The following is a 15,528-nucleotide window of genomic DNA, read 5'->3' as shown; positions in this document are numbered from 1 at the left end:
CCAGGGGCTGGGAAGATGGCTCAGTGGTAGAGTGCTTGCCTTGCATGCCTGTGGTAGAGTGCTTGCCTTGCATGCCTGAGGCCCTGGGTTTGATTCCTCAGCACCACATAAAGCAAAACGAAAAAAGCCGGAAGTGGCGCTGTGGTTCAAGTGGTAGAGCGCTAGCCTTGAGCTGAAGAGCTGAGTGACAGCACCCAGGCCCAGAGTTCAGGCCCCACAACCGGACCCAAAAAAAAAAAAAAAAAAAGAGTCTTAGCCAGAGCACGCTGGGGGTTCATGCCTGTAATCCTAGCTAGCTACTCAGGAGGCTGAGATCTGAGGATCACAGTTCAAAGCCAGCCAAGGCAGCAGAGTCTGTAAGACTCGGATCTCCAATGAATCACCAGAAAACTGGAAGTGGGGCTGTGGCTCAAAGTGGTAGAGCACTTGCCTTGAGTTGAAGAGCTCAGGGACAGAGCTCAGGCCCCAAGTTCAAGCCCCACAACTGACCAAAAAAAAAAGATTTGTCTGCCTGGGCTGGCTTTGAACCTCTATCCTCAGATTTCAGCCTCTTGAGCAGCTAGGATGACAGGCGTGGGCTACGGATGGATGACTTCCTCCCTAAAGCTGCTGGAGGAAATAGCAGACTGCTGGCTTCCCAGGCTGGGAGAGGGGGTGGGGTGGGGGAAGCAGTAGGCCTTTCTTCACAGGGTGATATTTTTCTCCAAGCCAGAAAGGACCCAGGTCCAGCCAGCAAGGATGCCGCTTGGCACTGCACAGCCAGAAAACCCCAGCAGCCCATCCAGAACCCACAGCTGTGAGAAACCCACGGTTTTGCATTGTGCTGCAGGACCTTGTCTAGTCTTAGCCCTCCCTCTCCAACCCCCTCCCCTCCCCCCAGGGAAGTGGGGCTGAATGTGGATCGATGTCCCCTGACCCACGGCCTCCCCAGCTCTCTCAGGACAGTTGCAGCTGTCCCCTGCCCCCCCTGGGATCCATGTTTCAACTTTGTAATTCTGGTTCTCATGTTTTCCCTTCTTTCTTTTTTTGAGTCATAGGGCTGGAGCTCAGGGCCTCTGTGTGGTCCTTAAGCACTTTTGCTCAAGGCCACAGCTCTGCCTTCAGTTAAACAACAAACAAGCCAGAGAGAGAGAGTGGACCCCATAGCCTTCCTTCCGATCGAGCTTTGACTTTTGTTTTTGGTTTTTGGTCAGTTGTGGAGCTTTGAACTCATGACCTGGGCTCTCTCTGTCTCTCAGCTCTTCAGCTCAAGGCAAGCTCTCTACCATGTGAGTCATAGCACCACTTCTGGTTTTCTGGTGGTTCATTGGAGATCCAAGTCTCACGGACTTTCCTCCTTAGGCTGGCTTCAAACTGTGGTCCTCAGATCTCACCCTCTTGAGTAGCTGGGATGACAGGCCTGAGCCGCTGGCACCCAGCTAAGCTTTGATTCTTAAAGGTCCCCACAGTGGGGACACCACTCGGGGAGGGATGGAACTCAGACCACAAGGGAACCACAGCAGTTAGACAGGAGAGAGGCCAGGAGGTTGGGGCGCTGAGGCTGAGCAGCCAGGGTGCAGGGTCACTGGCCAGTGTCAGCCCGGTGGTGTGAATACTGCTGCCGGCCAAAGCGGGCTCAGCATGAGTGGTGTTTACACATGATTTCAACAGCATTCCCTCTGCGATGTGTTCTTGGCGTGCTATCAAACTCCTGAACCTGATTCTCCAGCTCCTCGTATGTTCTCCTTGTCCTCTGTGTGTGTGTGTGTGTGTGTGTGTGTGTGTGTGTGTGTGTGTGTGTGTGTGTATGCACAAGGACCAGTGCTGGAACTTGAACTCCAGGCCTGGGCACTGTCCCTTAGCTTTATCACTCAAGGCTAACACTTTACTGCTTGAGCTACAGCTCCACTTCTGGCTTTTTGATGGTTAACTAGAGATAAGAGTCTCATGGGACTGGGAAGGTGGCTCAGTGGTAGAGCGCTTGCCTTGCATGCCTGAGGCCCTTGGGTTCCATTCCTCAGCACCACGTAAGCAAAAAGAAAAATAAAAGCCGGAAGTGGCGCTGTGGCTCAAGTGGTAGAATGCTAGCCTTGAGGTGAAGGGCTGAGGGACAGCGCCCAGGCCCAGAGTTCAGGCCCCACGACCGGACCCAAAAAAAAAAGTCTCATGGACTTTCCTGCCCTGGCTAGCTTTGAACTTCCATCTTTCAGACCTCAGCCTCTCTAGTATCTGGGATTACAGGCATGAAGCACTGTGCCTGGGTGTACTCCGTGTCCTTCGTTTAACAACTTCCTTCCGTTGCCCAAGAATCCAGTGGCAATCCTTGTGTTTGCAAGCCAGAGCCCTGTGAGTTACAAAACTGGTGGCTGATGCCTGCAATCCTAGCAACTCAGGAGGCTGAGATCTGAGGATGGCCATTCAAAGCTAGCCTAGGGAAGGAAAGTCCCTGAGACTCTTATCTCCAATGAATCACCAAAAAAGCTCAGAAGTGGAGCTGTGGCTCAAATGGCAGAGCACTGGTTTTGAGCAAAAGTAAATAAATAAAGATCAGGGACAAGTGCCCAGACTCTGAGTTCAAGCCCAAGGACCAGCAGAGAAGAAAAACTAGAGACCCTGGGACCCCCCCTCCACCCATCCTCCCCCTTTATGCACAGCCCAGATCTTCCTTTTGCTCACGATGCAGATTGCATTCCCAGATGGTGTCTTTGTCATCCCCAAGCAAAACAGGCTGAAGATCTGTTGTGAAGGCGTGGGCTGCGTGAGGGAGGGAAGAGGGGGATAAGGAAGGAAATCTATTTGATTTCAAAAACTCTTCTGCTGAATCCATTATGGCACTGGGAATAAATCACATCCCATCTAGAGCTGACACCGCTCTTCCAAGAAGGCTGCAGTGTGCACTTCAAACACAGCCAGGAAACCTTTACCTATAGGGAAAAACTGCAAAAGAAGCCAACGCTGGTGGCTCATGCTTGTCATCCAAGCTACTCAGGAGGCTGAGGTCCTAGGATCATGGTTCGAAGCCAGCCCAGACTCTTTGTTTTCAATTAGCCAGCAAAAAGCTAGATGTGGATTTATGGCTCTAGTGGCAGAGCAGAAGTTGAGTGAAAAAGCTAAAGGGACATTGCCCAGGCCCGGAGGCAGTTCATGTCTTAGTATTGGTGCATACACACACACACACACACACACACACACACACACACACAATCAAAAGAAAAAGGGGTGAAAGTGGTAGGATGCTGGTCTCACAACCATGAGACCCTGAGTCCAAACCCCACATACACAATCACACACATACACATACACAATCATATCAATATCTTATATCCATGCATTCTAACTAATGCAAGTGTATACATAACTTATATACATGTGGGTGAATGTTTCTGGAAAGATAACAGAATAGATATTATACTCTGGATATTTCTGGAAAGATGTAAAATAAGCCAGTACAGGCAGAACAGGAGGGACAGATTGATTGCTGGGAAATGAGAATAGATGAGATACCTCATGTCTCCACCCTAATATATTACCAAGGCGAAATGCTTAACTACACGCATGTATTTTAGCAAAACTATTTATATCTTGTCAGGCAAGGCGTCTTATGACAAGGAGCGAAGCCACTAACGTCCGCCTTCAGCCCCAGCAGGCAGTTACAAGTGGTTAACTCCACTCTGAAAACTGTCAATGGGAAAGTCCCCAAGTCAATGCTTCATTGTTTGTTTCTTTGTTTTTTATCATGGGACTTGAACTCAGGGCCTGGGCGCTGTCCCTCAGCTCTTCAGTTCAAGGCTAGTGCTCTACCACTTTAAGCCACAGCTCCACTTCCGATTTCCTGGTGGTTTATCTCATAGACTTTCCTTCCTGGGCTGGCTTCGAACCACAATCCTCAGCTCTCAGCCTCCTGAGTAGCTGGGATGAGAGGTGTGAGCCACCAGTGGCCAGATCTTTTTTTTCTTTTCTTTTCTGTGCTGGTAGCAGGGCTTCAATTCAGGGCCTTGAGCTGAACTCCCACTTGGTTTTTTGGGTCAAGACTGGTACTCTACCACTTGAACCACATCTCCAGCCCCTTTTGTTTTTGCTTAATCCCTCCCAACAGGGGATGTCCTAAAAACACCTGCTTCAGAGAATAAAAGAGTAACATCCCTGAACCAATGAAGGGCCCACAGTGTACTCTCCTTTTTGTAGCAACTGCTGTTTCCCCAATGTCCTATTTATCTCTCAGGTCAATTCTTTGATCCAGCATAACAAAAAATCCTGCCACTGGCGGCTCATGCCTGGCATCCTAGCAACTCAGGAGGCTGAGATCTGAGGATCATGGTTCAAAGCCAGCCCAGGCAGGAAAGTCCATGAGACTCTTATTGCCAAGGAACCACCATAAAGTTGGAAGTGGTGCTGTGGCTCAAAGTGGAAGAGCACTAGCTTTGAGCAAAAACGCTTAGGCACAGTGTCCAGGCCCTGGTTCAAGTACCACCACCACCATTCCCACCACCATCACTACCACCACCACCACCAATAAAAGAAAATGGAAATTTTTATTTATTCTGAAGTGCTTGGAGGCCTGTGCTCACTTCCTAGGCAGGTGCTTTACCACTTGGGCCTCACCCCAAGACCTACAAAAATAATTTCTAGGGCTGGGAAGGTGGCCCAGTGGCAGAGTGCTCGCCTAGCATGCATGAAGCCCTGGGTTCCATTCCTCAGGACCATAGACACAGAAAAAGCTGGAAGTGGTGCTGTGGCTCAATGGTAGAGTGCTAGCCTGAGCAAAAGATGCTCAGGAACTGCGCCAGAGCCCCTGAATTCAAGCCCCAGGACTGGCAAAAAATAAAATAAAAAACAAACAAAACAAAATTCCGAGAACAGGCTGAGTTCAACAGTTCCAGCTATCCATCACCTGTGCCACCAGCACCGGCTTTTGATGATCTGTTGGGGTGGGAGCGGACGGTGACTCCATGGCTCTCCTCCCTGGCTTGCTCCAGGGCTTCATGGGTAATGGCGGTCGCAGCCAGCCATCCTATCCTGAGTTCCGGCCAGTTAGGCCATGTCACCCTGCCGGCCAGCTGGGAGGACTGCTGGGCCCCCAGGGAGGGGTCAGTTTCCAATTACTTTGGACCCTTTCCATCCCGGGTTAGGCGGGGAGGTTTTCTTCCCTGGAATGAATAATCCAGGGCTGTTTGTTTGCTTTCTTCACCCTTTGGCCTTCCGCAGAAGGCGGCCAGTGTTTGGGCAGTGAATGGGTCTATTCACCACCTCCGAAGGCCACGCCAGAGTGCTGCTGACCCAGGCCTCGGAATGTCAGGATGCCAGGCCAGATTTGCACAGAGAGGGCGGGGTCCCTGGCTCCACCAACAGTGGCCTAGCCTGTTGGAAACTGGGTGACCGTGCCACAGTGAGCCGTCCAACATGGGTGCCATGGTTCAGGATGGGCAAATGCTCCATCTTGCAGTACATACAGGATGCCTGTTCACACAGGCCTTGGCCTTCCCAAGGTTACACCCAGCAGTGGGGTGCCTGTGGTAGCACAGGCCTGTAATCCCAGCTACCCAGGAGGCAGAGTTGGGAGGATCGCTGTTCAAAGCATGGGACTCTTACCTCCCATTTACCAGCCATAAATTGAAACTGGAGCTCTGTGGCTCAAGTGGTAGAGTTCCAGCCTTGAGTGAAAAAGCTAAGGGAGGCCAGCTGGGCGCCGGTGGCTCACATCTGTGATCCTAGCTACTCAGGAGGCTGGGATCTGAGGATCATGGTTCAAAGCCAGCCCCGGCAGGCAAGTCTGAGACGTATCTCCAATGAGCCACCAAAAAGCTGAAAGTGGAGCTGTGGCTTAAGTGGTAGAGTGCTAGCATCCAGACACTGAGTTCAACCCCCAGGACTGGTACCAAAAAAAAAAAAAAATAGCCAAGGGCAAAATAGCCAAGGGCAAGTGTGAGGCCCTGCCCCAGGACCAGTGTGCGCTCTCTTGTGCTCTCTCTCTCTCTCTCTCTCTCTCTCACACACACACACAGAGTGCCCTGTGACTGTTGATCTGCTGGTGCAGTTCTGTGCACCCCAGGGCGGGCTGAGAGGCCGAGGCTCCATTCCCAGCACTTAATGAAGAAATGAGAGAAGAAATGAAGTGGGGGGCGGGGACAGCGAGGGATGTGGGGCTGGATGGCACTTCCTCCCCAGGGCAGGCCCGGAAGCTGTGGAGGAGGGGTGCCCCAGAGGCGCTATGGGTGTTCTAGGAACCCCACAGTGTGGTAAGCCAACCCAGGTGACTGATCCAGACCAGGGCCAGAGGTGACCTTGGGAGGAGGCTGCGGCCTCACCTAGACGCCCCTACCCCTTCACCTCTGCCACCTCACCTAAACACACGGACCCCTTCACCCCTGCGACCTCACCTAGACGCCCCAACCCCTTCACCCCTGTGACCTCACCTAGACCCCCACCCCTTCACCCCTGCTCCGTGATACATATTTATATATTTATATTATATAGAATGGATACATATTTAGAAGCGCGGCTCTGGGCCCTTTAACGGACCCTCCCCTCCGCGGGCACCGGTGACAAAGGAGGGATCTGCCCCCCTTCCGCAGGTGCCCCGCACCCGCCCCGCGCAGCCCCGCGCCACCCCGCCCCGCCCCGCAGCTGCCCCGCGCTCTCCCGCACCCGCGCCGCACCGACCCGCCACCCTGACCCGCCCGCGCAGCCCCGCGCCACCCCTCATCCCAGGTGCACTCGCGCCGCACCGACCCGCCACCCCGCACCCGCACCGCGCGGCTCCGCACACGCGCCGCAGCCCAGTGGCGGCCGCAGCCGCCACCAGGCCCCGGCAGCCAGGCCCCGCCCGCGGCTGCCGACCAGGGCCGCGCCCCGGACGTCCACGGAGCGCGGTGAGTGATCCCCAGCAGCCCCGCCGCCACCTCCTCTGCCTCCAGGGCTCAGGCGGGGCCTGCAAAATCGTTACCACCAAGGATGACCTGCGGCCCCGCTTCGTCTGCCCCTCCCTCTTCCCTCCCCCTCCTCTGTCCTCCATCCCCTCATCCCCCATCCCCAGTCCCCCGTCCTCCATCCCCGGTCCCCTGTCCTCCATCCTTCATCCCCCATCCACAATCCCCCCCGTCCTCCATCTCCCATCCCCGTCCCCCATTCCCCCATCCCCCACCCCCGCCCCCATCCTCCCCGTCTCCGGGTCCCGGTCCCCCTCCCCGGCCCCCGCCCCGCCCCGGCCCCCGCCCCCCGCCCCCGCCCTGCCCCAGCTCGGTCCCAGCTGGAGGGCAGCCAGGGTCGCAGGCCAAAAATACCCTTGCGCACCCGGCCGCCGCCGGGACCTGGCTCTGTGCCAGCGCCGCGCCCTGACCTGGACCCCGGAACCAGTGTCGAGAACCTGACCCGGGCCCGCTTCGTGGGTGTTTTTTTGGGGGACCTAAGGAGCTAAGTGTGCGCGCCCGGGACTCGGGAACAGACATCGGCCCCGCCCGCGGGAGACCCCGGGATCCTGGAGCAGACCCCCGTCCCGCCCGCGGGGGACCCCGGGACCCGGGAGCAGACCCCCGCTTCGCCCGCGGAGGGTCCAGGACCCAGTTCCGGAGCGCGCGATCCGAGCCGACCGGGGAGGCGGCGGGGCAAAGGGAGAAACTGGGCGTGGGGACACGGGCTTCGGGGTCTCCCGAGCGTAAACACACCGGCAGCAAGCGGGTTTCCACGGCAACGGCCGGGCCCGGGAGCCCCCGGCCCCCACCCCGCCAGCTGTTGTGTCTTCCTGTTTTGTCACCAAGGCAACAGTGACCTCAGCCTTCCTCCCCATCACCGGGAGGGAGCTGAGTGGTGCTAGGATTCTCAGGTGGGCGTGGCTTGCGCCACGGACACACGAGTGGGCGGGGACAGCTGGACTTGGGGAAGTCCCTTTCCAGTCTCAGCGTTCAGCGGGACGCAGGCCCCGCCTCCACCCGTGGCCCCGCCCTGCTAGAGGCCCCGCCCTGCTAGAGGCCCCGCCCCAGCCCCGCCCGCGCGCGCTCTCGGGTCCGCTAACCCCACCCAGCCCACAGACCCTTCTGGTCTGCAGCTGTCGCCCTTGGTCCAGACGCCTCCGCTGCTGGCTGGAGAGGTGAGGCTGTGGGGATCCCAGACCGCGACAGGAGCAAGCAGGATCCTGTTCTCCGGGGAGAAATGCGTGAGGTCAGAACCTCTGGGCTCCTCCAGTCGAAACACTGGCATTGGACGAGCTTCTAGGAGATGCTGAGCTGAACTCACACAGGTCTTCTGGGAGACTGGGACCCGCGTGTGGACCCCTGGGATCTGAGGGAGGAGGCTGGGGCCTGGACCCCTGGGTCTGAGGGGGGAGGCTGGGGTCTGGAGAGGTGGGGACGCCTAGGTCCAGGCTAAGGGGCTGTGATATAGCGCACAAGGTGTTAGGAGGGTGGAGCCCAGGCTGCTGACCGCTGACTGTAGCTGGGGGAAGACTCAACAGGAACCCCATGTGTGGCGGGGCTGAGTCCAGCTCCGGGTGTGGGCCGCAGCAGGGTGTGAGGCTGGGGGCCGCCCTGGAGTCTGGAGCGAGGGATGGGTTCGGGCGTGGCCCGGAGCACAGCGTGCCGGGAGAGGCGGGGCAGGCGGCGTGGCCGGGCGCGGAGCGCGCCGGGCGGGGCGGAGCCGGGCTGGTCCTCAGAGCTGGTCTGCGGCTGTGCATTCCTGAGCTCTGATCTCAGGTCTCGGCTGGAAGCTGTTCCGGGTGTGTGTGTGTGGGGGGGGATGCCCAGTTCCCCCCACCCAGGGGGTCTCCCCGTCCTCCGCGGCCCCTCCTCGGCTGGCCCTCTCCCACTCTCTCCCTCTTTGCCTGAGCCGCTTCCCGGGGCGCCAGGGGTGAGGCCCAGGGCGGCTGTCTGCTTATGGGTCCCTGGTGACGGCCTGGAGTCCCGGAGAGCCGGCTTAGGGAGGCGTGGCCGCTCTCTGTGGGCTCAGAGCCCAGTTTCAGGCCTGGGGGTGAGGGGAGATCCTCCTGAGTCCGTCCTGAGAGGCTCTGCAGGCCGTCCGGGATCGCGGGTCTTCCAGTCAATCAATGATCAATACATTTATGTATTATTTATAATGTACTGAGGCTTCAGCTCAGGGCCTGGGTACTGATCTCGCGTTCGGCTGTGCGCGTGCGCGCGCGGTTCGTTGGAGATAAGAGTCTCACACTTTACTGCCCACCCTGGCTTCGCATCTCGAGCCTCAGATCTCAGCCTCCCGAACAGGCGGGAGCCGATGGCGCTTACTAAGTCATATTGGGACGCCCGCCGTCATTTTCCCCCTCTCCGTGCTGGGGACAGAGTTTGCGCGCCCGCGGCAGGCGGGCTAGCACTCCACCGCTTGAACCACGCCCCTAACCCAGTCTCTCAGGACCCAGAGCTTCCAGGTTCCCCCCCCCTCCCCGTAGGAGGTGGGAAGGGGACGCCCCTCCTCCCTCCCACCCCACCTCTACTCGGTCCTTGGGCAGAGTCCCGGCGGTCTCCGGGGTGGGCCACGGCTGGGGGGCCACCGCACCGCCTCCCCTAGCGGACACGACGGCTGCGCCGACTCCCAATCCCTTATAAGGCGTGGCGATGCCAGGCAGGCCCGACGCCGCCCCGCAGCCCCGGCCCTGGGCCTCCAGGCTGCCGCCCCGTGGCTTCCCCGGCGGGGCGGGGCCTGATTGCGTTAGCTCCTCTCCCTAATGGGCGGGATCTGTGACATGTCCCCAAGGTGGGCGTGGCTAGTTTCCCCGGTGGGTATTGTCTAATCACTGCCTTGTGGGCGTGGCAATCTCCGCCCGCCCCCGGCCCGGTGGGCGTGGCCTGTCCTTTGCTTCGCCGGCCTCGCAATCTGGTCGGAGGGGAGGAGAGGGGCGGTGCTGTCTGGGGATCACCGCCCGATCCCTCCGGGTCTCGGAGTCCAGTCCTGGTCCAGCCCGGAGGTTCGCTGGTCTGCGGAGCCCCTCGTGAGGCCGCAGGCCGCCAGGGTTCCAAAGGAAAAGATAGTTGGGAGCTGGACGCTGACCACCTCTCCTCCCCCCAGGGGCTTGGGCCAGGTGTGCCCAGTGTGTGACCGCAACCTCCTCCAGCCGGATCGTCCTTCCTCGGTGAGTGTGGGGTTGAGCTCTGAGGGAGGTAGCCGGGACAGGACCCCTGGGTGTTAGGGAGGAGGCTGGGGCCTGGACTCAGTGACCTAGAGGAGAGGAATGGGGAACTCCTCGTGGAGGTCCTGTCCTGCACCACCCGTTGGAGGAAGCATTTAGGAGCTGGCCACTGCGTCCTTGGGAGGTGGTCTGGGTCTTGTGGTGCAGGAAGGGGTCCAACCCTGGCTTGGGCCTGACCGTATGCCCCTGTGCTGGCCTGGGGAAGGAGGAAGTTGTTTCCCTGGCAGAGAACCACCCCCTGGTATTTTGAGGTGTGTCCACTGGAGATTAGAGATTCTGGCTAAAGGAGGACCTGATATCTGGGCATCATTCTTGAGGCCCGTAGCCCAATGTGGCCAAAGCTGTGACATTTGGACATGGGAAGAAGAGAGGTTGGTTTCCCCGGAGTCTGAGGGAGCGTCCTGATGGCTGTCCATGAGGTCAGGCTCTGGAAATGGCAACATGAATTTATTGATGATGTGGGCCTGAACTGGGGAAAAGGGGAATTTCCAGTCTGTCTGCCCTCAGGCAGCTACAATTTATAGCAAATTAAAACAAAGATTAGGAAATCAGCATCCTCAGGCCTTGGCCCTGGGGGCAGGGTGCCTGGGGGTGGCCCAGTCCCTCCCCCAGCTAGAGTTTTTCTTAAGGAATTGGAATTCCTAGCTCTCCCTGGTTTTTTTGACCTTGTGTGCCTAGAGAGTTCAGTGAAGGGGGCTAGGGCGCTCGATAGGAGCAACTTGAGGAGCTGAGTTGCCCAGAATTTGGGGAAAACCGTGTGTGTGTGTGTGTGTGTGTGTGTGTGTGTGTGTGTGTGTACACTATTCTGGGAGGGGGTGGGCCGTTTTTAGACCCAAATCTTGGCTGGAAGCAGATTCCCGGCCTTGAGCTAGGAGTGGGAGAAAAAGCACGATGGTGAGTATTTGGACCACTTTCCAGAAGGTAGTGAATAAAGAACATTTGGTTTTCCGGAAAGTTCCAGACGGGAGATCCACAGCTCTGAGCAGATGTAACAGCATAGCACAAGGAAGTTAGAGTCTGGGATGTGTGGAAGCTGGACATATATAGGTCACTTTGGGCCAAAGGAGGAAGTTTGGTCAGAGGGCCAAAGTTGGTGGGGAGAGGAAATGGTTGGTGTGGTTGACAGGCTCTGGTCTTGCTTGGTGGGTGTGGCTGGAAGGAGGGGAGGAGGCTGGAAACTTCCACATGGAATGAGCCCAGAATCTGGGAGACCCAACCTATTCCTGGAAATCTCACATCTTGAGCCCCAAGTAATGAGTTCTTCGAGAGGCAAAGACTGGGGTCATGGTTTCCTGTATTGCCCGGAGCGCTAGTGTCACTGTGTCTTTTTTTTTTTTTTTGGTCGGTCATGGGGCTTAAACTCGGGGGCCTGGGTGCTGGCCCTCAGCTCTTCAGCTCAAGGCCAGTGCTCTACCATTTGAGCCATAGCGCCACTTCCAGTTTTCTGGTGGTTTATTGCAGATAAGCGTCTCAGGGACTTTCCTGCCCTAGCTGGCCTTGAACCACGATCCTTAGATCTCAGCCTTCTGAGTAGGTAGGATGACAAGCGTGAGCTACCCGTGCCAGGCTGACAACGCTGTGTGTGTTTTCTTTTCCAGCGGCTATGGCAGTGACAGTGTCCACTCAGACGCTGACCCAGCCTGTGGGCCTCCTTCGCCTGCTCCAGCTGCTGTCCACCTGCGTGGCGTTCTCATGTGTGGCCCACGTGGGTGCCTGGATGGGGCCCATGGGCAACTGGTCCATGTTCACCTGGTGCTTCTGCTTCGTCGTGACGTTCATCATCCTCTGCGTGGAGGTGTGTGGCTGCCAGGCCCGGTTCCCACTGTCGTGGCAGAATTTTCCCATCACCTACGCCTTATATGCTGCCCTCTTCTGCCTGTCGTCCTCCATCATCTACCCCACCACCTACGTACAATTCATGTCTGAGGGCAGCACCCGCAACCACGCCATTGTCGCCTGCACCTTCTCCTGCATCGCCTTCCTGGCTTATGCCACTGAAGTGTCCTGGACCCGAGAGAAGTCCACAGGCTACATGGCCACTATACCCGGGCTCCTCAAGGTGCTGGAGACGTTCGTAGCCTGTATCATCTTCGCTTTCCTCAGCAACGCCGGCCTGTACCAGCGTCATGAGGCCCTGGAGTGGTGCGTGGCGGTGTATGCCATCTGCTTCATCCTGGCAGCGGTCACCATCCTGCTGAACCTGGGGAACTGCACCAATGTGCTGCCCATCGCCTTCCCCACCTTCCTGACATTCGTGGCCGTCCTGTCCTTCCTCATGTACGCCACCGCCATGATCATCTGGCCCCTCTACCAGTTTAATGAGAATTACGGCGGCCAGAGCCGGCGGCTGAAGGACTCGTACTGTGCCTACCGCCACCCGCACTCCGTGTGCGACTGGGATCGCCGGCTGGCCGTGGCTCTCTTAACAGGAGTCAACCTGCTTGCGTACCTAGCCGACCTGGTGCACTCCACCCGTGTGCTGGTCATCAATTGAGCGGCAGTCAGAGGGCGTCCCACGGCTCTGCCCCTCCTCTCTGTTCTTTGCTCCCCTCTGTTTTTTGGTTTGGTTTTGTTGGTACTGATCGCTGAGTCTTTATTCCCCCTTCTTTTCCTTCATCCTCTGAATTTTCTTCCTGGGGTCTTTTTTCTTTTCCTCTCCTTTTTTCTCTGCTCTGTGTTTAGTCACATCTTGTTTTGCATACCTTTCTTCTTCCTCCTCCTCCTCTTCATCTTTCTCCTTCCCCTCCTCCTCCTCCTTCCTCCTTCCTGTTTTCTCATCTGCCTCTTCCTTGGGAGCCATGGGACTTCCTGCTCTGCCCTCTCCCACCCCACCTCAAAGGTGCTGGCTCTACACACCCCACAAGCTTTCGAAGCTCTTCATGCCATGAGCCTCCCTAGGGGCTCCCTCATTGCCAAAGCATGCCTGCCTGCCTGCCCTAGCTGTGCCTTAGTTTGTGTGTATCTGTGAGCGTGTGGGGTAGGGGTGGGTGGGGTGGGCAGCAAGGGGTGGGTGCCTTTTCTCCCACTGGAGGAGGGTTTACAGTGCATCTTCCCTTTAAGTTTAAAAAAACTCTGTGAGGTCAATAATTCTCAGAGGTCTGGAGGCTTTAGGCACAGACCTTGAGTCCTTAGACCAGGCCTGGCCCTCAGCTTTGCCTGAAATTGGCACCAGAATTTTTGTCAGGCTTACTAAAAACCCACTGCCTGGAGGCCATCCTATATGGGTACCTGTCATCCCAACACTTCTCTGTGCTATTTTTAAAAAGCCTGGCTGGAGGTGTGGCTCAATGGTAGAACACCTACCTCAGTTCAAACCCCAGTATCATCAAGGAGATAAAATGGAGCTTGGCAAAGAACCAAATAGTCCTGTATTGGTGAGGGTCAGGAAGCCCTCTCCAGCCTCAGTATTAGAAATAACAGCCGTGGCGGAGCGCCGGTGGCTGGTAACTGTCATCCTAGCTACTCAGGAGGCTGAGATCTGAGAATCACGGTTCAAAGCCAGCCTGGACAAGAATGTCCATGAGACTCTTATCTCCAATAAGCCACAAGAAAACCAGAAGTGGTGCTGTGGCTCAAGTGGTAGAGCACTCGCCTTGATCTGAAAAGCTGAGGGACAGTGCCCAGGCTCCAAGTTCAAGCCCCATGACTGACCAAAAGAAAGAAAGAATCAGGATCTTCTCTTCTCCTGGTTGTGAGGACAGAAATTACTGACTAGCCCTAGTTTTCAAGAAGGAAATTCCTTTTTAATTTTTCTTTTCTTTTTGGGGTGGGGGGTGGGGACACAGATCATTGCCGTCACAGCTTGAGTGTATCACACACCCGCGTGTGTCTGTGTGTACTAGTTGCTTCTTGCTGCTGCTTCCTGCTGCTCTGGAACTCATATGCCATAACATGACACCTATAAAATGTATATATATTATTTTTTTAACCCCTGGTATAGCTTTCATTTTTAGAAGCCTGGCTCCCTCCCCACATCGAATAATGTTCTTTTTGTAAATCTCAATATAAAGGTAAAAGGAAGACTTGTGCTTTCTTTACAAATGGAAGGTGAGACTCAGATTCCTCAATCTGCTGGGAAGGGCGGGAGGGGGGGTGGACAATCTTGGCCTTCATCTGAAACTGCCTCTTTTCTCCAAAATCCAGTCTTCTTCCCCGGCTCCCCATCTCATCCCAGCCCCAGGGGTTGCTGGCTTTACTCCCCTCAGTCGTCGATCCGGTGGGCCGGGCTGGGCACCTGCGGGGCGCGGGGCGCCTCGGGACTAGCAGCCCCGGCCCCGGGGAAGCGCCAAGTGGAGTTCCCAGGTCCCCACTACTTTTCAGGGCCCCCTGCGCCCCATGCTTGGATGGGTGGGGTGTCTAGGGGCGGACTCCCTCCCTCCCTCGCTAGGCTTCCGGAACCCCAATCCAAAGCCCCTGCACCCTCGCCCCGCGCCGCCACTGCGCCCCGCCCACCGCGCGGGGCACGCCGGGAGAGGAAGTTCTTGGTCCGACCCCAAGGGTGGGCTGACGAGGGGACCAAGACTACAAATCCCGGAATGCACTGCACCCTGAGGTCCAGGTTGGGACGTGGTTGCCCCTGGCTACAACCCCCCCCCCACTTCCCCTAGAGGAAGAGAGGGGAGCGCGACCGGCGAAAGCCGGCCAAGCTGAGGGGAGCTGCGGGGAGCCGTGGGGGCCGCGTGTCCCAGTGATTCCGGGCAAGGCCCGGATGGGAAGCCGCACTCCAGACAGACGGACGTACGGACAGACAGACTCTGGGAGGCGTGGAGAGAGGGAGGAATAAATAGAGTAGGGCGCAGAAGAAAGGGACGGAGACAGACCAGGGACAAGTCAGAGAGAGACCGGGAAGGGCTGAGGCCAATGCTCCGACGGACAGACAGACAGGGCGGGGGAGAGGGGGGAGGGACTGGGGCCAATGCTGAGACAGACAAGGGGGGGGGCAGAGGCCAATGTTCAGACAGACAGACAGACGGGAGGGGGGCAGAGGTCAATGCTGAGACAGACACACAGACACAGAGAAAGCCAGAAAGCGATCGAGAAAGGACAGACACAGACTTGAGAAGAGAGGGGGGAGAGAGAGAGGAAAGAGCCGAAGGGGCAGAGCCAATGCTGAGAGTGTGAGAAACACAGAGAGACACACACAGTCAGAGACAGAAGCGAGAGAGGACAGACAGACACGGAGAGCCTGGGAGACACAGGGGGCGGGGGGGGGGGGGCGGGTAGGCTGGAGGGCGGGCGCGCACCCCCTGGTGGCCGCGCGCAGGATGGCAGGCCGCGGGCTCGGGCTGGGCAGATGGCGCGGGGAGCACATGAGCAGGAAAGCCCAGGAAGAGTAGCGGAGAACGAAAAGCGGAAGGAACAGCGTTCACAGAGACGGGGATGGGGGACGGGGGGCCCCCGGAGGAGACCCCCGGAAG

General features: G+C 57.4%; 1 protein-coding gene across 1 annotated transcript; it reads left to right on the top strand.

Annotated features, from left to right (window-relative positions):
- Positions 1-8,028: 8,028 nt before the first annotated feature.
- On the top strand, positions 8,029-14,157 carry Myadm (myeloid associated differentiation marker). The gene is made up of 2 exons (XM_070000789.1): positions 8,029-8,062; positions 11,710-14,157. The coding sequence occupies exon 2, from the start codon at positions 11,715-11,717 to the stop codon at positions 12,603-12,605; it is 891 nt and encodes a 296-aa protein (XP_069856890.1). The 5' UTR covers positions 8,029-8,062; positions 11,710-11,714; the 3' UTR covers positions 12,606-14,157.
- The last annotated feature ends 1,371 nt before the right edge of the window (positions 14,158-15,528 follow it).

The sequence above is a fragment of the Dipodomys merriami genome, unplaced genomic scaffold (genome assembly GCF_024711535.1).
Source record: "Dipodomys merriami isolate MVZ:Mamm:240054 unplaced genomic scaffold, mDipMer1.0.p SCAF_57, whole genome shotgun sequence".
NCBI classification, from domain to species: Eukaryota; Metazoa; Chordata; class Mammalia; order Rodentia; family Heteromyidae; genus Dipodomys; species Dipodomys merriami.
Note: the sequence above shows the minus strand (reverse complement) of the source record. Positions and strands in the feature narration are given on the sequence as shown.

What these genes read in the sequence shown, in the direction of transcription:
- Myadm (XM_070000789.1), top strand. Translation starts at nt 11,715, where the DNA reads ATGGCAGTGACAGTGTCCACTCAGACGCTGACCCAGCCTGTGGGCCTC.